The sequence below is a fragment of the Carassius gibelio genome, chromosome B16, assembly GCF_023724105.1.
Source record: "Carassius gibelio isolate Cgi1373 ecotype wild population from Czech Republic chromosome B16, carGib1.2-hapl.c, whole genome shotgun sequence".
Classification (NCBI taxonomy): domain Eukaryota; kingdom Metazoa; phylum Chordata; class Actinopteri; order Cypriniformes; family Cyprinidae; genus Carassius; species Carassius gibelio.
The window spans coordinates 16,546,050-16,568,496 of NC_068411.1; the positions used below are offsets into that span (position 1 = coordinate 16,546,050).

A 22,447-nucleotide genomic window follows, 5' to 3' on the forward strand; every position below is an offset into this window, starting at 1 on the left:
TTGAATGATAATGTATAATGCATATCATGCATATCACCAGATGTGTTTAATTTAGCTTAAACTCTTTGACAATAAATGAGGTATAATAGCTATTTTGAATAATTAACATTACCCCTTTATGTGACAACATCAGACAAGTAGATGGCTTGTGCATCTGATGAAAGCTTGGCATGAACTTCAGGTTATCAGTTATGGTTAACTTTGGTTATGGCGAGCTTCTACACCACATGAGGGTGTGAAAGTCTCAGCTTTGACTATTCAAATCACACACTTACTCCCTGTACAGACAGATCTTTATTAACCCTTATGTTTGGGCATAAATGGTTTGAAATAGAACACAACCTCTAATTAATACAAACATTTAACTGCAATTAAATAACCGATAATAAAACTACATCTTAGATAAACTTTAATTGATTATACACAGTGTTTAAAGTCTCCCATATAATAACAATAGATGTGCATGTAAAAATACCTAAAAAGCAGTATTACCAAATATATTTTCTCTCTGAACTACATTTAATAAGTTAATTTTTATCAAACCACCATCTCACCATCTTGTACTATCTTTGGTTATGCTCTAATCACTGAGTTTAAATGTGCAATCAGTGACTTAGTTTTAAATGATGTTTTGAAACAAAGCAATTATAACATTTCTTAAATCTACTGGTTTGCTGGTTGATCATACATCAGCATCTGTCATCAGACGCATGGCATCCTTTGGCCTTTGACTGTTCTGCTCCTTAGAGAATGTATCCAAACAACAGCAGCACAATGGCCTGCATGAGGAGGACACATCCTGCCATGCTCTCTACAGCCGCACCTGGAGTATGAAGAGAAACATATTTGTTTTATACAATTTTACGAATAAGAGATCCCTGCAAATGTAATGTTCATTATTTAGTGGAATTTTCACTTGAGATTATTAAGATTAAATTTGTGGATGACTATCACCAAACAGGTTTCCTGACCCTTTTCCTGTCACTTACCTCCTTTTAGTGGCAGTGTGACTGATCCCCCAGAGCCTGGATTGGAGATTCCAGTGGAGTTTCCAATGGGCACTTCAGCACGTGCAGTTTTCAGTCCCACAGCTTCATCCAGTGCAGCCTTTTGATCGACCCTCAGCCCTGAACGCTGAGCCTCTGTTACTGCGGCAGCATTGTCAGGACCCAAAGCCTTCAACTGGCTGACCGACAGTGCCTGATCACAAACGACGAGTGTCACTGTTTCTTTACTTACAGAGCAACTCAATTAAAGGAATACTTCACTCAAAATTCTCTCATCATTAACTTACCCTCCCTCCTCAATCTCTGGATTTATAAAATGTAAGTGTATGGTACCTCCAAAGTTGACACTTCAAAAACCACACAAAGCGAACATGACAGTAAACCATATGACTCTAGTTGATGAATCAATACAGTTGAGGTCAACAGTTAACATCCCCCCTCTCAGAATCTGCAAAATGTTAATTATTTTACTAAAATAAGAGAGATCATACAAAATGTATGTTATTGTTTATTTAGTACTGACCTGAATAAGATATTTCACATAAAAGATATAGTATAGTCCACAAGTCAAAATAATAGCTGAATTTATAAAAATGACCCCGTTCAAAGATTCTTAATACAGATTTTTCTGTAAACAGCAGGAGTTTTAACTGTTCAGGACAAACAAGGGACTCATGAACAACTATCAATAAACAAAACAAAAAAAAAAAACAGTTGTGGATCATTCAAGTAAAGCACAGTATTAACAATCAAGGTCATGCAAACTTTTGAATTATTTTCTCTTGTAGACCAATATTTTTTTCTTTTTGACACTATAAACCATTGCATCTTGCATCTGTGTGAAGTGGAGGTCCTCTGTGCTTCCAAATCACTTTTTTCTCTCACAATTGTTTCACTTCAGAAGACACTGATTCATCAACTTGGATTGTTTAGAATACTGTTGTGTTCGTTTTTATTTGACAGTTTTTGAATCATCAACTTTGAAGGAGCCATCCATTTGCATTATGTGGACTCAACAGAAATAGATTATTTTTCTAAAAGTCATCTATGACGGCATGAGGGAGTTCATGCTGAAAGAATTTTCTTTTTTGGGTAAAGAATCCCTCCACTTACAGTTAAGCGATCTGAGGATATGAGAGGGATGGCGGATGGCTGAATGAATGGCAGGACGGTAGAATTTAGACTTCCCAGCTCGACAGCACTTAAACCAGCTAGAAACACATGAAATAACAAACGCAGCTTTCACATCTGAAGTTTGAACTTGTCACATGGAAATATTCAAGTTTTTCACATGGTGTCCTTTGTAACTTACCAATAATATTGCCCAAAATGCTGACTTGAGCTTCAGTCCAGGTGTTGGATTTTCCAAACACAGTCACTGCCTTCTCCTTCAGACGCTCTCTAATGTTCAGAGGACAAGGAGCACGGCCCACCACCTCTACTGACTCACTGAGAAACACACATCACAGTTTTGATCAGTTTTGTTGTGCTGTAGGGTAAACAAACATATTTTAAATTGAGAATATAACCATGAATGTGGAAGTGTTTCTAACCTGAAGCTGACGGGATTGAGCTGATCGATCTGGCCAGGCTGTAGACCACAGAGAAACTGTCCCAGACCCACCATCTCCAGCTGTCCTAATCTAGACACGTTGATTCCAGCCACTCTTTCAAAGGCCTGCCAGACCGCTGTCCTCTGCAGAGTTCAGAATTTTCAGTATTTGTTTTTGTAAAACAAATATATGCTAAAAACAAATTAATTAATTCAAGTGTTCGGGGTCGGTAAGATGTTAAATGTTTTTGAAAGAAGTATTTTATGCTAACTAAGACTAAATTGATTTGATCAGAAATACAGTAAAAGCAGTAATATTGTGAAATAGTTTCAAATAACAATTTTAAATGTCATTTATTCCTGTAACGGCAAAGCTAAATTTGTAGTAGCCTTTACTCCTGTCTTCAGTGTCATGATCCTTCAGAAATCATTCTGATATGCTGATTTGATGCTCAAGAAACACCTGTTATTATTATCAGTGTTGGTAATGTAATCAGGAAACAGTAAAAAAAAAAAAAGATTATTTATGAATACAAAGTTTGTTGTTTTGAAAATAGATGTAAACATGAATGTAATGTAAACACATTTACTGTTTGATCAATTTAATGCATCCTTGTTGAATAAAAGATCATTTCTTACTGACCCCAAACCTTTGCACAATACTGGAAGTAGATAACGAAAAATAATAATAAATATGTTTCTTAGATAACTTTAAGTTGTATATATAAACTCTAGATGCTGTTTGGTGACTGTGTGTGTGTTTATATTACCTGTGTCTGGGTAAAGCTGCAGGTGGTCATTGTCTCCAAAGTGTCCAGTGAGGCAATGCTGAGGTTGCCCAGCTCTTCAGCACTGAAGCTCTGGCAGATGCAGCCCAGAACAGCAATCTGAGACTCATTCAACACGGACACACTCCCCCATGCCTGCCATATACAATAGACGTTGTCTTTGACCACTGAAGTCAAACTGTAAAGGTTTTTTCTGTATATAATAGAATTTAACTTGCGTTTTGTGTGTGTGTGTGTGTGTGTGTACCTCCAGTGTTTTTGCTCTGAGTGCTGCCAGTTGTTCTGTGCTATAGTTGATTATCTCTCCTAATGTTGGCACAACATCTTTGAAAGTCTGCACAGTCATTTTACTGAATTCGGCGGGAGTCCAGTATACATTCCCCTGTTTGAGGTCCTCAATATATGTGAGCATGGGGTCTATTACAGTGGACACCACTGTGCTAATAACTACCAGTGTCAAAGAGAGAAAGAAAGCAAGCAAGAAAGAAAGATAAATGGCTCATTGTTAGATATCATATCACTAACATTTCCACTATTGATTATTAAGCACACCTACCTTCACGCTTCCTGCGGTTTTGTAGTGTGCTACTCGTTTTGAGGTCAAACAGTTTGCGACGAAGTGCAGAGAGGTCAAACCAAGAGCGGAACTCCTTTGGAGGAGGAACCACAGGCTGACTGGGCAAACTGTCCATCAGGTCTGACAGATATGACTTTACCCAGCTCTGCAAGACAGATGAGCAGAATGGAGGAATGGATGGGTAAATTAAAAAACAATAAATAATAAAATGATGGCCATTTAAATAAAATTTAGGAAAAAATTAATCATTTATTTATTTATTCATAAGTAAAAAAAAATCAATATATGTATATACACACACACACACACACACACACACACACATATAATTATTTGTACAAAAATATAGCAATTTAATATTAATACAAATGTAAGAATTAAAATAGTTTATTATTTATTGTTAGATTTTTTTTTAAATGTTTTCAACATGAATTTAATTCATTTTACATTAAAAACATTTGTATACATTTAATAATTTAATCCTACTTTTTCATAATCTACTGGTCAACAGCATTGCTGAGATTCTTACTTTGGGTGGCAGCTTTTCAATGGCAGTGTCATTAAGTAACAAAAGTGGCCCGAGCACCCTCATATCTTCCTCTGACCATAAAGTAGTGTCCCTTGGTTAAAGAAAATACACATATCATTAACAGCAATGCAACATCTCTAATTGCAGCACTTCAGGCTAGAGAAGAAGGATGTTTAAAGTGAGGAATCTTTCTAATATTTCAACTTGTTTTGAAGCCACTAGGCACAGTCTCTTGAACAATGAAACCACTAGAAAATGTGGGATGTGGGATCTGAGGTCTGCAGAGGTGGGTTGTGTGAAGCCATTGTGGGTTATTATGTGTGATTTTGCACATGCTGTTACCCATAGGTGGTCGTAAGCAGTCTGAACAGGTGCTCTCTGTGCTGTTGCTGGATATACTGACAGGAGGCGAGAGCCTGCAGGGTGGAGTTCAGAGCCGTGGGGTTCAGAGAGGAAATCCAGGCTGGGTCTAACTCACACACCAGAGAGCCTAGAGTCAAAACCTCTGCCGCAGACAGATCAGACGCGTTCCTCTTCTGCACAAATACAGGATACAGATTAGGACAATGCCTGCAGTAGTAGAATCCTTTTCCTTTTCTGCTGGTGTCACATGGTCTGCTTTGTCTACTGGATAATTTTATTATTTTATCTTGAACTCTACGGTGCTTCTTTTCTATTGTTTTTCCATGTAAAATTACATGTACAAATGCTTCCAACTAGCGCATGTTTACATAGAAAGTCAACGAAAAAAGAGCAAAAGAGAGAATTGCAGGGTAACAGAAAAAAAGAAAAGATCTCCAGGTGTTTTTTTTTTTAGTTGAAGAGGGGCCATTCCCACAACGCACTGCAATTGTCGTAATATGAAGTTAGAACAAGAAAAAAAACAAATATATTTCAACAAATGATACATGTAAATGTAAAAAATATGCAATTCTGCAGATTTAAAATTTGCATTCTTTTAATTCAGCTAAGAGTTCACGCAGTGAAATATCGATTTGGAGAGCAGAAAATTTGCATAACCCTGAGTTTCCTGTCTACTGCATTTGCATTAATTGTACAGTAAGTCGTCTACTGCATTTGCATTGAATGTACTGTAAGTCAATGGAATGAAAAGTGTACTGAGAACACCCATTAAGTCTGACTGGATTCTGGTATGTAATGCATACCATCCAATCAGTTCATGATGGATAAGTCTCAGCCTGCATTTGTTTCTTGTTAAATATTCTATTTTACTCAGAAATGCATCACATTACAGAACTGAAATGGCTAACAAACATGTTAACTTTAGATAAGTTTGGGTTATTTTGGACAGGAGAAGAAAAGCTGTGTATATGTGTGCACATATTACCAGGCAGCTGATGGCTCTTTTGGTAAGTGCACTGCGTGATGGAGAGCTGTTTGGTAGAGAGGACAGGTTGACTTGATTCATCTTCTCCATGAAAGCGGGACACACAGCATCAGACAAGTTCTGAATCTTCTCCACTCTGAATGTGTCATGACAGTATGGATAGTGTGAGAGGGGACAAGTTAAGAAAATAGGAACTGTATTAGCATATGAACTGAAACTAATTTACATGCATTTTAATTGTATGCATATACAGCCCTGCTCTGTTCTTACGGTAGATGGATGAGCAGCACAGCTGGGATGGCCTGGAGCTCAGAGTTTTTAATGTCGTTGAAATATCCTGGTCTCTGCTCCTCCAGACTTGCAAAGAGTTTTTGAGCAGTACAGCGAATCTAAGAATGAAAAGAGATCAGGATGGGATATATATATCGCTGATGGAAGACAGTGTGTGAAGCCATGATGAATATATAATGTTTACCTGAACCCTGGAGAGCCATGCACAGGACTTGTTAAGTGTCTGTGCCATTTCCAAAGCATCAGTTCGATTGATTTTTTCAATCATTTCACAAGTGACACCCTGTACAGCCTGACCCAGCTTCCTGTTGACAACACCATGAGCTTGATCAGGATACTACACTGATTTAAGACTACAATTCACTACATGTGCAGATTTTTGCCCTGATTTGCAGTCTGGACAACTCAACACTAGCTGTTGAATGTCAAAGCCAGTCTGCAGTTTCTAAGCAGTCAGTATTGACAGATTTCACAGAACCTTGCATAGTGTAGTCTATGACAGATATAGACTCCAATTTTTTAGCCTCAGAATTTTTAGAACATTTATGATTGTTTTTTGTTTGTCATGCATTTCCTAGCAATGAGGCACACATTTCTGCATTTTCTGAGTTTTTTTGTGGTCAGGACAACCTAAAAATCAAGTAATATGTGATCCTCAGTTGCTTAGTTTATGATGCTCCAATGTTAAAAGTCATGCACTTTATTCCAGACATTATGCAGACAACATTTATTCCATTAAGACGCAATTCTGTATCTTATTCAATAAAAATAAGTAGTAACTAAATAAAGCAAATTTAGTAGCAGTTCCATTTTCCTTTTCATTTAATTATTTATTAAGATCTTATCTATCTTATTTTTTTTTTTAAACTTCTGTCTACATAACGTATAGCATTGCTGTATTTTGTTACAGTCGTATAAAGTCTCACCGTAATGCACCAAGGTTAATCTTGTTACCCAAAATCTTCTTCAGAAGGAAAGCCGACTATAGAGAGAAATAAGGAAATTAGGTAATGTAGAAGTAATGGATTTGTATTTTTATATTACTGTCTAGTGTGTATACCTGAGCACGAGTCCAGCCGCGTCCCTGCAGCTGATCCACAGAGCTGAGGTCTGCCTTCTCCAGCGTGGACAGAGACAGAGAAGAGAGGAGAGAATCTGGCAACCCCTTCACCAGTTCAGATGCATTTACATCACGACGGAACTGTGGGTTTAATATAACAAGAGAGAGAGAGAGAGAAAGCAGAATCAAGGATGAGGGATTTCACTGATAGTTTGGTCACTTTTTTATCCTTCTTATTTGGGGAAGCTTTTCCATCTCTTTCTGAGTGAACTCATCTTATTCTTACCGCTTCCAGTAGTGCTGTTCTTTGTAGGGAGGACATCTTCTCGCTCATAGTGTTCAGGGCTTTATTTCCCAGCAGCCCTTCTGCCTTCACATTCTTGAGGAGGGAACTGGCCACCCCTCTCACCATCGTACCCAGAGACAACAACTTCTCACCGCTTATATTCTACAAAAGAAAACATTCTTGTGAAAACAGTATATACAGTATAAGGAACAAAACGCATCTCTATAAACTGAGGTGAAAATCTAACCTTGGCAGCTTCCAGCAGTTTCTTTGCCAGAGTCTTAGCTTGAGCGGGGCTCCAACTGGCCTCACTCAAGCTGGTGAGGGTGTTGTTCAGGTCCTCAGAGGAGAAGCGGGACAGCCGGGAAAGAGGAAGGGCAGACACGGCGGATCCCAGAGACTGCAGAATCTCAGGAGAAAAGGAACTGCTATCTTTCTCCAGAATGATCTGGACTAGCTGTCTTTTCACCTGAGGGAGGGTCGAGTGGAAGAAAAAGTAACATTAAAGTTATGCTAAAAGAGTAACAGCGATTCGATAAAGTGGCAGTTCTGACCTTGTCTACTTCAGGGTTGTTACAGGCTTCAATCTGAGACAGCAGTTTTCTACTAAGATTCAGATTCAGAGATTGTGCACCATCGAAGAAACAAGCCAGAGAGCCCAGCCTGTGAAAAAGAAGAGAATATGTTATGCTTGGAGCCTGTTTCCCCATCAGAGTTAATAAACTAAACACATAATGAGACTCTATATTTTGTAACTCTGTTTCAAACAATTAAGACATTATATTTCATAGTGACCACATATCTCACTGTTGTGATTTTATATATTATAAATACAATGTCATTGTTTGTAATTGCAACTTTGTTTCTACTAATTACAACTCCTAATACTAATAATACTAATAATATTATTAGAGGGGGGGTGAAATGCTCGTTTTCTCTCAATATCCTGTTAATCTTGAGTACTTATAGAGTAGTACTGCATCCTTCATAACTCCAAAAAGTCTTTAGTTTTATTATATTCATAAGAGAAAGATAGTCTGTACCGATTTTTCCCGGAAAAACACGACCGACTGGAGGCGTGACGTGTGGGCGGAGCTAAAGAATCACGAGCACCAGTAAGCTTTTGCGTTGAGAGCGTTTGGAAGCTGACATTACCTTGAGGGAAAAACCATCATCCAAAACAAACCATGGCTAACAGTCAGATTCAGCCGTTTATTTATGATCCAGAATCAGATCCCGAGGCTGAAACTGAACGAGAGCAGCAACAGCAACGACTCGCTCCGAGCGGGGCTCGAACACGGGTCCCCGGCATGGGAGGCAGACGCACTAACAAGGAGGCAGAGATATTTGAAGCAGTTTTACTCACCGCCTGAGGTTCCAACATATGATCGTGACCCTTTTTCGTTGGGATTGCATCATCCTTAAGAAATAAACGATGTGCAAATCCGGCGTCAAACTGGGCCTTGTTTGTAAAGCAAGCATTTTCAAAATGCAGGGGAACAAACCCAAACACTTGCACAACTCCGTCGATGCTCTGTAAAAAATAAACTCCATCCACTGGTCCCTTAATGCTGTTTTTTTGGGGGTAATCTGTGCAGGGTTGTCTTGCCCTGGCAACCAAAAACACACTTCTTTTGTGACTTTTCGCGACGCTCTCGCTCTGATCAGTGAATCGCTCTGATCAGTGAAATGTCTGTGCTGCTCAGCCTCGCTATATGGGAGCGCGCGCTCTTCCGGCAGAAGTGCCTTAGGACCCATATAAGGAAATTCCGCTCCATCTAACGTCACACAGAGCCATACTCGAAAAAAACTTTCCGAAACTTGTGACAAACCAGAAGGAGTATTTTGGGTACAGAAATACTCCTTCAAAGGTACTACTTAATTTTTGAAACTTTTTCCATGTTTAGCATGGGAATCCAACTCTTTAACAGTGTAAAAAACTCAGTATGTATGAAATAGCATTTCACCCCCCCTTTAAATACTATTTCACAATGTGAATTTAGATCTAGAAATCTGGATTTTTTTTTTTATATATAATCACAACTAAATTTTACATGTGAGTTTATATCTTGAAATTTCAACTTTTTCTCTCATAATTCTGACTTTATATCACACAATGTGACTTTCTTTATCACAATGCAACTTCATATCTCATAAACGTGACTTCATTTTGAAGATTTCTCTTTATATATTTTAAATCACTTTTATTTCTTTATTTCTTTAAACAGAGCGTCAACAGGCTTCTAGGTAAACTAGTGTAATGTAGTCCTGATCACCTAAATATCTTTTACCAAACACATGCACGAATCACACACTAATGATGGAGATCCTGACCTGTCCAGGTTTTGCGTGATATTTTCACTGCTGGAGCACTCTTGTTTCAAGCGTTGAAAAAGTGTTCGGCCAAGGGCAGGCTGGATTCCATTAACATTTCGAAATGACGGAGAGAAATCTGAAGTCCTGAAAAACTCACATAGCTGACAAAGAGAAAGATTACTGTAGTTATTTGCTGAGTTATAAGTGGTTCTGTATTTACATTACATTAGCATGGAATAATCTGAGACACAAAAGGCAATGGAAAAATACACATATGAATGGCAATGGCTTGCATATATCATGTCACAGACTCTGACCTCTTCTTTAGGGATGGTCTTTGCTTCTTCTAAAGATAGTCGAGATAGAAAAGGCCCCATCATTGTCAACACAGTGGCGTTCAGCCAGGACATTCTTGGAGGACATATATGGACCCCTGTCGAAGCTAAAAGAAAAGGTGAATAACGTTTAAAAAAAATTCATTTTACTACTAAATATAATTAATCTCCTCTCTTTGTATTTCTGCATTGTTTATCTTTGGTGTTTCTCTTTCTTCATTCTTCTGTTCATCATCCATTGTATCATTACAATTCTATCTACTGTATAAATATTTTCTTTCTGAAACAGGCTGGTCTGTCTTTGTATTTAGGATTTCTTTTCCAATGTTTCCTCTCCACCTTCTCCACCACTTTGCCATTCCATTTCAGTTTTCGCTTCTTTTATTGACTTCTTTAATATTTACCATTCATCATTGGACGTTGAATCCCTTGAGCTCCTGGTACATTCATCACAGGCATCGCTGCTGTGACTAATGGGCCATTTTCTAGATTAGTCAAAAGAATTGATGCATAGATTAGTATATTATATTATATTATATTATATTATATTATATTATATTATATTATATTATATTATATTATATTATATTATATTATATTAAAAATGATCAGGTATGTTTTGATGAAAAAAGCGCACTGATCACTCAAAACTTACGAATGATTTTTCCCATTGATCCAGGAGGCTGGATGTTAAGGGCTGGTGCTTTCAGAAGGCATTTATATTCATTCAGTGCAACTCTCTCTTTCATCCACCCTATAACTGCCTTCCTCTGTTCCTCGGACAGAACACTGAACACCTCACCAAGCACCGTCATCCTTCAGCATCATGAGGGAGAAAAGAAAACAGACACAAACAAGGAGTCAATATTTTACTTCAGAACTGGGGAGTAAGATAAAGATACTCCATGTGTTTAGTCACAGTTTAATTAAACACAATACGCTCACATTTCAGCCAGGTGAGAACGTTGTGAAAATGCCGGCAACACAAAGTTCAACGGAGGCATTGTTTCTAAGAAGGGTTTAGCCGCCCATAAAAGCTTTGTTAGATCTTCTTTATTGAGGTCTGTTCCATTCTGCATGATTGTCATCCAGGAAAGAGGAGCCATGAATGCCCGCATGAAACAACCAGGACCTTCCTAAGTGCGTGCAAATGTATAAATAAAGAGAGAGAGAGAGAGAGAGAGAGAGAGAGAGAATGAAACCAAAGAGGTGTGTTATTGCCATTTTAATTGAACAGTTTGAATAGTTCTACATATATGAAGCACAGAACACCACATAGATAAGTGCTACCAAAATTATTATATTTTAGTTTTTTCTGTTAGTCCAGCACTAACCGTGCTATTCCTCATGAGATCAATCATATGGCCCATGTGGGTGCAGTTCCGCATCTTCTCAGCAATGTTCTAAATTTAATGTAGATTTCCCATCAGGATGCACATAAAATAAAGACAAAATATGGACATATTGGTGTGTTTCCTGTGTATCTCTCTCTATATAAGTCAAAAACGTTACTAAATCAGAAAGAATCCTGCAAGAGATTCAAAATGAGACTAACAATGTATTGTTGGATTGGGGTTCGGCTTTGGGTAAGAATTATTGACCCTTTGCAGAATGGGAGTTTGATTGACAGGTGAGCTGACCAATCATTACGCTGAATCGGCCATGTTTGTCCAAAAATAAAAAAAATAAAAAACCCAGACATCTACTTTCTAGATTAATGTTGACCTTGAAAATTGTGTGTATCAACGTCTTTCCATGGTTGAAAGACGGATACCTTTTGGTGTCCATTCATGTTTATTTCATGCTATAAGAAGAAAAGAGGAAGAAATTATCGGTTCACGTGCCGGTTGAACTGAGGCGCTACAGTGATTTGACTTATTTTTCACTACGTGAGAAAATTATGCGTGGCATTAGAATGACATGGCTTGTCAAACATAGCAACCGCAAAGAGGAAGAGGGTCTTTGCGAAGGGTCAAGTAGCTGTAGGTAACCATATGCATGTGTTTGGGATATTGAGAGTTACCCAGACTGAGTCCTGCCCTTCTGCTGTTCCATTGAACTGTGGTTTGGAGTGAGAGGGGGAAGACTGAGGAAGAGAGGAGAGAAGCTCTGGAAAAATAGAGATGGGGCTCTCCATCATCTGTCCATATGAGCTGGAAGATAAACAAAGAAAATGTAGTAGTTTTCCATGCAATAAAATATTATCATTAGTATTCAAATATACACCTGGCATATAGCTGCTCTATAACATTAGCTCAATGGCAGTCTACCTGTTCAGTGAATTGTTCATTACAGGCACCTGGTGACCTGAAACAATACAACCACATAATTTAACAAAAGACACAACACATGACTGAGAAACACAAACACTCTCTCTTTATTATGACTGGAAACAAAAGGAACAAACATTAGCTGGTATACTGCATACTGATGGGAACCATAGAACAATTGTAATCTGACTTCATACTGCATTTATGATGGTAGATTAGTAATACATTTTGTTCAGGTTGTGGCAGCGCTGGAATGGATGCAGTATGCAAATATATCCGACACTCTTTCCTTGGGCTCTTGTATTTGCTTATGGTTTGTGAAATATAGCTCCCTTAATTTATTACATTAAACACAGGTGCAACATATAAGTCATTTTGATACCATGGTTATATAAGGTCAAATGTGTTTAAACTTAAGATAATGAAAATGTGTCTGTACAAATGTTACCTTTCTTGAAGCATGTGCTCATCTGTCAGGAAACAAAGGAAGTGTAAATATTATATTACTAAACAATATAAAACAAAACATGCAGTTAGTTCTGAAAAAGACTTGCATGCACGCAAATGTAGGGTTGATTAATAACTAGTGAACAATGCTAAAATCAACTAAATTCATATTCAGTGATAGTTTCATCTTGCATATCATACTTTTTGGTTTCTTTACTTTTATGACCCAGAAATTGATTTTACGAGGAGGCTAATTCAAATGTATTTGCATGAACCCACTTGATTTTGTGTTTAGTGAGGGGTAGGTTTCATTCAAACTTTCCACCTTGTAAAATATGTACCGTACTTATTTTCCCAAAACGCATCAATTTCTATGAGTGGATTGGTAGAAGCATATCATTCAAAAATATTCAATTGTCTCTGTTTAATATACTGTATATGATATGAAGTTAGCCTCAGCAGGACATGATGTTAGCCATTTTTATTAGTATAACTTCCACGTAATGTTATGGCAGTTACATTGTTATTTAAAATTACAATTTAGAAAAAGTGTTTCAGTATAGGGTGTATATAAGAAACAACCCCTTTATCCTAGTACATCAATGTAATTTCTGTTTGATATATAACTATAGATCATGCGGTACTTAGTTACCAGTTCCTTGGCCATTTGCCTGAAGTTTGCAGGTAGTCTGGGAAATCCTATTGACTGGTTGAAGGGCATCTCCATCATACCCTGGGACATTACTGTAAATTATAACAACACAGGGCATTTATACCCAAATTTGTTACTTTTTTTAATTGTACATGAAATTAAAAAAAAGTGATATAGCCTATTAAACCATTTACCTGTAGCCCACTGGGCTAGACATGAGAGGATCAAAACCTCTCTATACAACCCCATTTTGCTGTTCCCTGTTCTCTTTCTCCAGATGAAGCTCTACGGACAATCAATATGGATTTAGACAATTTCAATGACAATGCAATGACCGCACACTGACATAAAAATTACCATATTACATAATTCTCTTCTGCAAATACTTTATCTAGAGTGGCAGCTTTATTATCTGCAATGGTATCATCTAACAGAAATAAATCACATGCAGACAATACAGACATATCTGATGACACGCAAAACAGTTCCATTCAATTGCATCAGTGTTTGCATAGTACAAAAACTTTGCATTACTTAAACCTGCAAGAACAAAATGAAACGGTAGATACTCAAATCATCATGTAAAAAAATATGTATAGGGATAACCTTTGAATAGCAATAAAATACATACAAATCACACAGGATAAAAACCAGAACCATATGGTTTCCTGCTGTTTTGCGGTGTCCCTGTCCTATTTGTGTTGTTATTGCATAAACTTGCATCTTATGTTCCAGTGTTCCTATGGTTTTTGTAGTCATGCCAACTGACTCTCAGATCGTTCCCCACATCTCCCTGTGAGGATGTGGGGTGAGTGCTAGGATACTGCCTGTGTCAGATCACTCTCCCTGGAGTACAACTATACAAAAACAGCCTTTATTTCTGATCTAGAATAGCTGTATGACAATGCAAAATCTGTACAATGTAAATAATGATTGAGTTTCCCCTGATTTGAATAGCTTATTTGTTTTGGCCCTGCGGTATTATGTCGCTTCAAAGAATATATTGATCTGCGCACACAATTACGACAGATTTGGCACAAATGTTTTTCTTCAGTCTGTCATAGGTAACCTCAACCCAATTTCTACTGCAAAACCCAAAACAATGACAGTCCCTGTTTTGAGGTGTCCCTATTCTATTTATTATTTTTTAAGGGCCTAGTGCAAGTAAAAATGGATTCTTAATAAATCCTGACATCGCCAGTTTTTACAATGTACAAATCATCTAATAAAATCATAAAATAAGTTTTAACAAATGTTCCTATATATATAATGCACAATGATCTGATACGAAATAAGACTTTAAATCAACAAGCTTTTCTTTAAAAAAAAAAAGTTATTTAAAAGACATTTAAATATTGTTATATTTAAGGGTTCACCAAAAACAAAGATTTTACAGTAAAAATGTAACGGAGGTACTCACTGTGATGCGACGATCTTGAGATGACACAGCAGATAGTCTGCTCAGCAGGCACACACTGTGTTCATTTCAACATGGTTTTCCTCTCAGCCCCACCCAACACAGAATATGGGAGTCTGTCTGTCCAGGTGTGTCAGATGTATGAAATTACATGTGTGGTTTTGTGGGAACAAGATGTGACTTTCCATCCCCTTGCATTTTTAAATAAAAAAAAAGAGATATAAATAATAGAAGTCATGAAGTCCCAGACTTTTCTCATAGCAGTTGAAATTATTATTGGAAATAGTATGCTTGGCTGAATGTTATCGCATTGCTTTTTAAGTACATGATGAATTATGTTGGTATAGGCGTCATGAGTTGATGTACTGTATTGAAGTCAGATGCTACTTTAAGAGGACAATTAGATGTTTCTGTAAGAATGAGCAGTAACTTATTTGGTCCCTGGTGGCTTGTTAAGTCCAGAAAAGAAACATGTTACTTGTACAGTAGTTCACCCTTGGGTAGTGAAAAAAAGAATAAAAAAAAGAGAAGAAAATAAGGAAATGAATGGCCAAATGTCAAAAACAGCACTAAGTTTGACTGTTAAGTTAGACTTTGAGGTAAAAACAAATTTAGGAAAATTCCATGAAAAAAAAAAACTAACAAAAAAACTGAATGGAAAAAAGTGGCTTAAAATGCTCTACCAAACAGTACATGCTATAAAACATGACATAAGTAATATTCAAGTAATTAGACCCAGCATGTCTGGACATACTTAACAGAACAGAAAGACCTGTTCAGTTTCAGCTTAATTTGCCTTTAATCTCTGTGGACTCATTCTACAAACAAGCCTGGACTGTCCTGTCCCCTGATACCTGCACAGTGCACACTAGTGGTTGCTGCTTATAATAGTGTACAGCAAAGATGCTTTCATGCATGTGTATGGATCAAGACTGACACACATTACATCATTTTTATCTCTTTTATTTCAAAACACTATAATCAAAAACACATTTTTCACTTATTATGGATATTCATTTGCGCCTGAATTTTCTTTGGCAGTCCTGGGTCACTGAAATGATCTGGAAAAAAGAGATATTGGCTTTAATTTAAGAGTATAATTTCACACATAAAATTACACATTATTATTTTTATTGTAAAATCAAATAGATGTTATGTGTGTTACGTGATTAAACAGAAGACTCAAGACACATTTATGTTGTTATATAGGCTATATTCAACAATATTTTGAAGAACAAAAAATTATTCAATTTAAGAGCAAGACTATTAACAAGCTAAATGTGAAGCATTTTATCAAAATAGTCTTAGTGGCTTGCAAGAAAGTGTGCAAATGTGTCTGATACTAATTACCTGCTGCAAATTCACGAATATCTGTAGGCCTTTTCAGAAACACGTCTCTATTAAAAAGAGACACAATGAAAGAGAATGGATTAATATAAAAAGGTTGCATTATCTTGATGTAAACGTTTAACCAAAACTTCTGGGCAGTATAAACAACCAAATCGCTGGGTTTGTCCATATTTTGTAATTTAACCCAGCATTTATTTATTTTTATTTTTTTAGTTAAAACATAAACATAGCTAAAGAAACATGAATACTGACCTTAAGAAGTCCCTGAGTAACATTTCCACCTCTGGATGAGATCTTAAATATTTTTCATTAGCTATTCGAGTCTTGACCTGGATAATGTGAAATCACATATGTGTGTAGTTTAGGTTTTGTTTCAGAAAAACAAAAAAACAATCACATTTCCCATACAATGTCTTTAATAAATGCCATATATATCTACCGTTCTTTAGACTTACTAAGTTCATTAGTATAACTTGATCCAACGCAAATAAAATGAGCAGACTTGTTGATAACTTTCAACAGAAGAAAATAAACTACCTTGAACTGGTGCAGCTTCTCCTGCTGCTCGAGGCTTAAAGCGCCCACATCGAGCTTCTCCAGAGCGTTTCTCTCCGCCATCTGTGCGTCTCTGCGCTACTGTCCCCAAACACCGGATGTTGACGTGTGTTGCCAAGTGTGTAGCTTTCTATTGTTGCGTTTTTCTTATAATCCCCAGTTTTCCTATTATCAGAGTGCTAACGCTATGTTTAAACTTGATTGTGCTCATTTGCGTGAATTGAATATAACGTTAGTAGTTCTATGCAAATAAATAGACATCTCCGTTTATGGGCTGAGCTGGCTGATATCATTTATGATTTTAAAAAAGATCATATAATTGTCTCCATTTACCAACGTGTCATGGTAACAAATAAGCGGTGGCTATGACTCATGTAGTCTGTCTACAAACCTAAACGGATGGCATGTTGAAGCTGTTGCCCACTGGTAAGTGAGATTTTATTTGTTTACAACGCTATATATTTTTTAGCTTATCAACCCATAAGCGAAATTCAACAAAAACCGCTTGCTGAGTCTCGTTATTCAATAAATGATTGCATCTTGTTTAAACACACGTTCACAAATCCCACCTTTGGCATTACAGTTTTGGATTGCTTGTGACTCGACAGATTCTTCAAAGACTTGAGTAACAGTCATAGGTTTAATGGTCATTGCAGAGCATCATTTAACACAAAGACTAAGTAAGAGGTACAAGGATGGAAAAATGGACAATACCGCGATTACATGAAATGAAGTTTGTAGACAGTGACCTCATGTGGGAACTTCAACATGTAACAGAGACGGAGTTATTGTAAATTCTAGGAGAAAATACAAAGTTATAAACTTCATATTAGCCTTCATAATGTAATCAATATATAATATAATATAATGTAATTTAGTATATATATATATATATATATATATATATATATATATATATATATATATATATATATATATATATATATATATATATATATAATTTTTATATTTAGTCAAATTCAGATATTTTACAGTTTGTATCCACTTTGTGCTTGTATAGCACTTAGTGGTGTTTCTCTAACTAAAAATATAATATCATATAATATAATATATACATCTACTGTAATGTACTATAATATAATATAATAATATAACATAACATAATATAATATAATATAATATACCGGTATAATATAATATAATATATATTAGGTTGTATGATAATGTGTTGTCATGACTCCACGCCATGTGTTGTTGTTTCTAGGGTAAGTTCAGTTGCCTCCTCAGGATTATTCTGGACCAGGCTGGTTTTGTTCCTCAGCTGAGTTTCTTTTAGGAGCATATTTTACACTGCTAGAAAATAGAAAATAATGTTTTAGTGTTTTGTGCTTATGGTATAAATTAGGGGTGCTCCGATCACGATCGGCCCATCGTTATGCGTATCTCGTCAGTAAAGCCGGTTATTTAATCAGCGGTTAATTCCATCAGGTGCGTGATTTCACATAGAGCAGCTGTTACTACACAGAGCCGTTGTTAACTGAGAAGATGCGCAAATCCACTTCATTTTCAGTGGGTTTATTGGCGCATCTTCTCAGTTAACAACGGCTCTGTGTAGTAACCGCTGCTCTATGTGAAATCACGAACCTGATGGAATTAACCGCTGATTAGAGAACTGGCTTTACTGACTAGATGCGCATTAACGATCGGCCGATCGTGATCGGAGCACCCCTAGTATAAATGCAATGTGTTAAATACCTTTTTGTCCTACAGATGAGGAAAGCCAAAATGACAAGGGTTAGGGCAAAAGTGACCGCAACAGCAATGGCACAATCTGTAGAGAAGAATATTTCACCAAAATATCAATGCACTGAAAAAAATACAAATTTCCTTGACATTTGCTTTATTAAAAATGCATACACTGATATCAACTACAAGGTAGGAAAGGCCACGTGCCAACGTAATAATACTAATAGTTCTAATGATAATAATAGTAGATTATACAGATTATATTAAAGATAATTATACTAATAATACTAAAGATCTATGATTTGCTGCCTGTGCATTTGGTCATATATTCTCTCTTTCAACACATTTCTACATGGTTTTAGTTACAGGAAACTCCCTGTTACAACAGCACTTGCAGTAAAGTTGGTCCTTCTCCTATCTCCAGAACTCTAGATTGCTTCCTGTTCCTGTTTACATATTTTTACAAGTTTCCTAAGAGAATTATCTTAGTTCAGTGCAGTTGTTTTTGGTTGTGTACTTGACCTGTTTGCTCTTTGAGATTGCTCAACTGAGTTTTGACATTTAACTTAAAAGTAAACGTTTGAGGAGTGGCTTGCGAAACAGGAATTTCAGGATAGTGATTTCTACAAGGTTTAGCAAAACTAGAGAGAGAGAGAACTTGCATTATTTTTGCAGTCTGTGGTTCCATAACATCGACCAACATGAAATGAGGATAATGATTACTACTGATATTCTTCTGTTTTGTGTGGAACTTCTGAACTGCAACCATAACAAAGACAATGAAGTCTGGTAAGAAACAGTGGGCATGTGGTTTTGCAATAAGCTAGCTATGCAGGTATATTTTGAGGGTAAAATGGTGATCATACTGATTGGCAATGTCCATGAAAGTTTAGCACTACATTTTTGCCATTTATCATACTGTATTTCAACCAATGAGTAAACTAGTAAAAGGTTAGTGCCTGATCACTTTCCAACTGCTGGGTACTTGGTCATTTATATTTATTTTACAGACTATACTTACAGTGTGTCCTCAATGATGAATCAGTTTTGAAGGCAGAGGAAGACACATCTGTAAATGCAGTTATATTACACAAAAAGTCAGTACATGCATTTGCTAAATCTTTTTCTAATATCACCACATACTCTATTCCTACCACCATTTCTTGAAGGCATATTTGCTGTACACTCTAAGGCAAACTCCAACACTGGACTTCAGTGCATTTCATTGTAGTGTTGCAAAAATACCTGTAGATGGCAGGATTGTGCTAGAAACTGGATTCTTGGTGGAATTTGTGCCTGAGAGACAGAATTGGATTCCTCTGTTATCTTACTTATACATATTTGTTGTATAGTTTTGTTAATGTGGAGAACAAAAAGCAAAGTGATACAAAGTGAAAAAGTACTCACAATAACATGTGAGTTCGTTGGTGTATATCTACAGGAGAATTAAAAAGCATTCATTTGTACAGTATACACAATCCTTAAAATAAAGAGCAGTAAATCTGTTCTGAAATGATGAATAAGTGTTACTGAACTTACTGAACAAGTGACGTGGAATTTGACCGAAGCTGGACAATAAGACACACTGATTCCCAGGCGAGTTACGTTTTTGCAGGGATAAGAACAGTGAATTAAATTTCCATCCAGGATTGCTGTGGATTGCTGGAGGAGAATTTTGAGACATTCAATAAACGTGGTGAAACTTTCACACATTTAAAATTTTGCTTCTTTTAACTGATGCCTTGTGCAAGATATGGCAAACAAAAAAAATTCTGAACAAATCAGTGACATGTTTAGAAAATGAGTTTTGAGAGAAAATACAATTATAATAAAAAGCCTTTATATAGTACCCAAAGTGGTGACATTTCATTTCTCTAATAATTATTCATTAGAATTAGTTTAAAATGAAATGAAATGAAATGAGAATGGGCTGTAAGAGGAAGTGGTTTTGATATTTACGTCAATGGTCCAGGTCGCATCACAGACAGGGTCTTGCACGTGCACCGCTACAGCTCTGGGCAGCTCAAAGTCAAAGGAATCTTCTCTCCGAATCCCAACACACGCTCCACCTGCTGTGCGAAATTCATCAAATTAATTCAATCTGTCTGTCATAATCCCAGCATTAAAACGGGGTTTGGAGTTTAGTGTCACCTGTACTGCATAAAAAATCCCACCTACTCGATCGGACTGAGCTATCCTCATATCCTATTTATCTGACAAAATGCATGTTAACTAAATTTCGGAATTAACTCCTTTTAACACAAGTAATTTTTAATAAGGTACTTCATATGCAAACTTGAATAACTCAAATAGCTCATCAACAGTTTTGTTCTTCAGCATCAATTATCGCTGCACACCGTTATAGTTATACAAACGTACCTTCGAGCGACCTTCCCGCTGTGAGAGAAAAGCACGAGAACAAAGCAAGAAACAATAGCGCGGTATACATGATGATACTAAAGTGTTCAGGTTTCGAACTACTTTCAGTGGAAAGTTTCTTTTACTGTCTATGGCTAAACCCCGCCTAAAACGACGTCACGCGCGAATTCTCAATAAAACTGTTTTTAATAATATATTTTAATGTTTCCATTGTCAGACATAGGAATTGATATTATAATGACTCAAACGCGGTCCATTAAGACTGCACTAAAATCCTATTTACCACATTGTCTAATGAAATCAAATACACATACGATAACTTTAGTGGTTGTGCTGTGACTGATGTCGGCTATACTTGCATGTAAAATAGAGTTAAAAGAAACAGAATATCCTTTTGTTTTAAACTCAAAGTGCTGCTCCCAGGGACCTCGTTATGCCTATTTTAGTGGTGCTGAAGCCACCCCAAGATGTTCCTAAGCCCCCCTAAATGATAATAAGAACGACAGTCAAAGACAATTCGATTTATCAATAACCATATCCTCATTTATATTTAGACGCAACATTGATGTATATCCAGCTACAAAAAAATAGGCGAAAAGTTGGAAAGGAAGTATTAAGAGTCGTTGTCAAGACACACACTTTTAGGCCATGTCTTATGCTCTCACTCCATGACATGTCCATGTAAATTTCATGCCAAAGTGACAACCCTGCTTGCTATATGAAACAGTCTCAGCTATCAAATGATGTAAGCTTTTCTTCTAAATTCAATGATGCAAATCAGTCACATTTGTTATTATCATTGGTTGTGAAATACAGCACTGCTGAGTTAAGGTAAAATATTTGTTCATTTATTTAAATTATTTACAATTTAAAACATTTAAAATGTATTTTGATAGCAAGTTCATTAAAACATTAAATATTAGGAAGTGTCAAAATAATCTGGGTGCTTCTACCATCTGTGGGAGGAAGGAAACTGGCATCAATACACTATGAGCTTTATTTCAGTTCTAAAGATGACAGTTTTCACATATTCTAAGTGATGTTAAAGAAAAATAGCTTGTTTCTTAGTCTCACCTTTTTCATGTCAACACCTGGTCATGGCAAAACCAGCCGCTATGGTTGTTGTGACACAGCAGTTAGTTACTGACTAATCATTTCTATTGTCAACTAAACCTAACCCTGCAGTGGGTTATACAAAACTACCCTTTTAAAACACTTTGAAAATAAACCCAATAGGCAGAAACCAACAGTCTGGGATAGATAGATAGATAGATAGATAGATAGATAGATAGATAGATAGATAGATAGATAGATAGATAGATAGATAGATAGACAGATATATGCTGCTGCTACTGCTTGTAATCAGTGAGGTGTTTAGCCTTGTGGTGTCATTTTAATATTGTGATTTGTTCTGTCACTATCCCTAGGGCTAACACATGATTCCTCAATTTGGTCTGAAGGGAACTGTAATTTGGTATAATAACTACTTTTACAAAAATGAATTACAAAAGCAGATTATAATAAAGGTAAATATAAACATTAATATAAGCCAGATGTATAAACACCCCTCTCTAAAGTAAC

At 36.5% G+C, this 22,447-nt stretch overlaps 3 protein-coding genes across 5 annotated transcripts; all 3 read right to left on the minus strand.

Moving 5' to 3' along the window:
* Positions 1-284: 284 nt before the first annotated feature.
* otoa (otoancorin) lies at positions 285-15,665 on the minus strand. Its single transcript, XM_052577837.1, has 30 exons — positions 14,879-15,665; positions 13,653-13,743; positions 13,459-13,550; positions 12,808-12,829; positions 12,360-12,396; positions 12,113-12,242; positions 11,424-11,492; positions 11,035-11,225; positions 10,745-10,905; positions 10,494-10,574; positions 10,072-10,196; positions 9,773-9,915; positions 7,993-8,101; positions 7,686-7,907; positions 7,439-7,600; positions 7,153-7,293; positions 7,019-7,074; positions 6,277-6,397; positions 6,072-6,190; positions 5,802-5,937; positions 4,796-4,989; positions 4,454-4,544; positions 3,904-4,069; positions 3,595-3,794; positions 3,330-3,482; positions 2,561-2,703; positions 2,320-2,456; positions 2,121-2,218; positions 990-1,200; positions 285-823 (listed from the first exon to the last, which is right to left on the minus strand). Exons 2-30 carry the CDS (start codon positions 13,705-13,707, stop codon positions 744-746), a joined length of 3,645 nt encoding a protein of 1,214 aa, XP_052433797.1. The 5' UTR covers positions 13,708-13,743; positions 14,879-15,665; the 3' UTR covers positions 285-743.
* A 157-nt stretch (positions 15,666-15,822) lies between these two features.
* Positions 15,823-17,210, minus strand: LOC127975527 (RIIa domain-containing protein 1). The gene is made up of 4 exons (XM_052579676.1): positions 16,763-17,210; positions 16,478-16,554; positions 16,226-16,272; positions 15,823-15,936 (listed from the first exon to the last, which is right to left on the minus strand). Exons 1-4 carry the CDS (start codon positions 16,841-16,843, stop codon positions 15,872-15,874), a joined length of 270 nt encoding a protein of 89 aa, XP_052435636.1. The 5' UTR covers positions 16,844-17,210; the 3' UTR covers positions 15,823-15,871.
* A 549-nt stretch (positions 17,211-17,759) lies between these two features.
* On the minus strand, positions 17,760-21,049 carry LOC127975524 (uncharacterized). Of its 3 annotated transcripts, none has more exons than XR_008157541.1 (8): positions 20,867-21,049; positions 20,447-20,556; positions 20,027-20,149; positions 19,895-19,922; positions 19,733-19,783; positions 19,509-19,556; positions 18,497-19,246; positions 17,760-18,094 (listed from the first exon to the last, which is right to left on the minus strand). XR_008157541.1 is itself a non-coding variant. In XM_052579667.1 (8 exons), exons 1-8 carry the CDS (start codon positions 20,934-20,936, stop codon positions 18,031-18,033), a joined length of 573 nt encoding a protein of 190 aa, XP_052435627.1. In that variant the 5' UTR covers positions 20,937-21,019; the 3' UTR covers positions 17,760-18,030. The 3 variants fall into 3 exon arrangements, 1 of the variants encoding a protein (XP_052435627.1); XR_008157540.1 differs by having other exon boundaries at positions 20,447-20,559; positions 20,867-21,028; XM_052579667.1 differs by having other exon boundaries at positions 18,497-18,572; positions 20,447-20,559; positions 20,867-21,019.
* Positions 21,050-22,447: the final 1,398 nt, after the last annotated feature.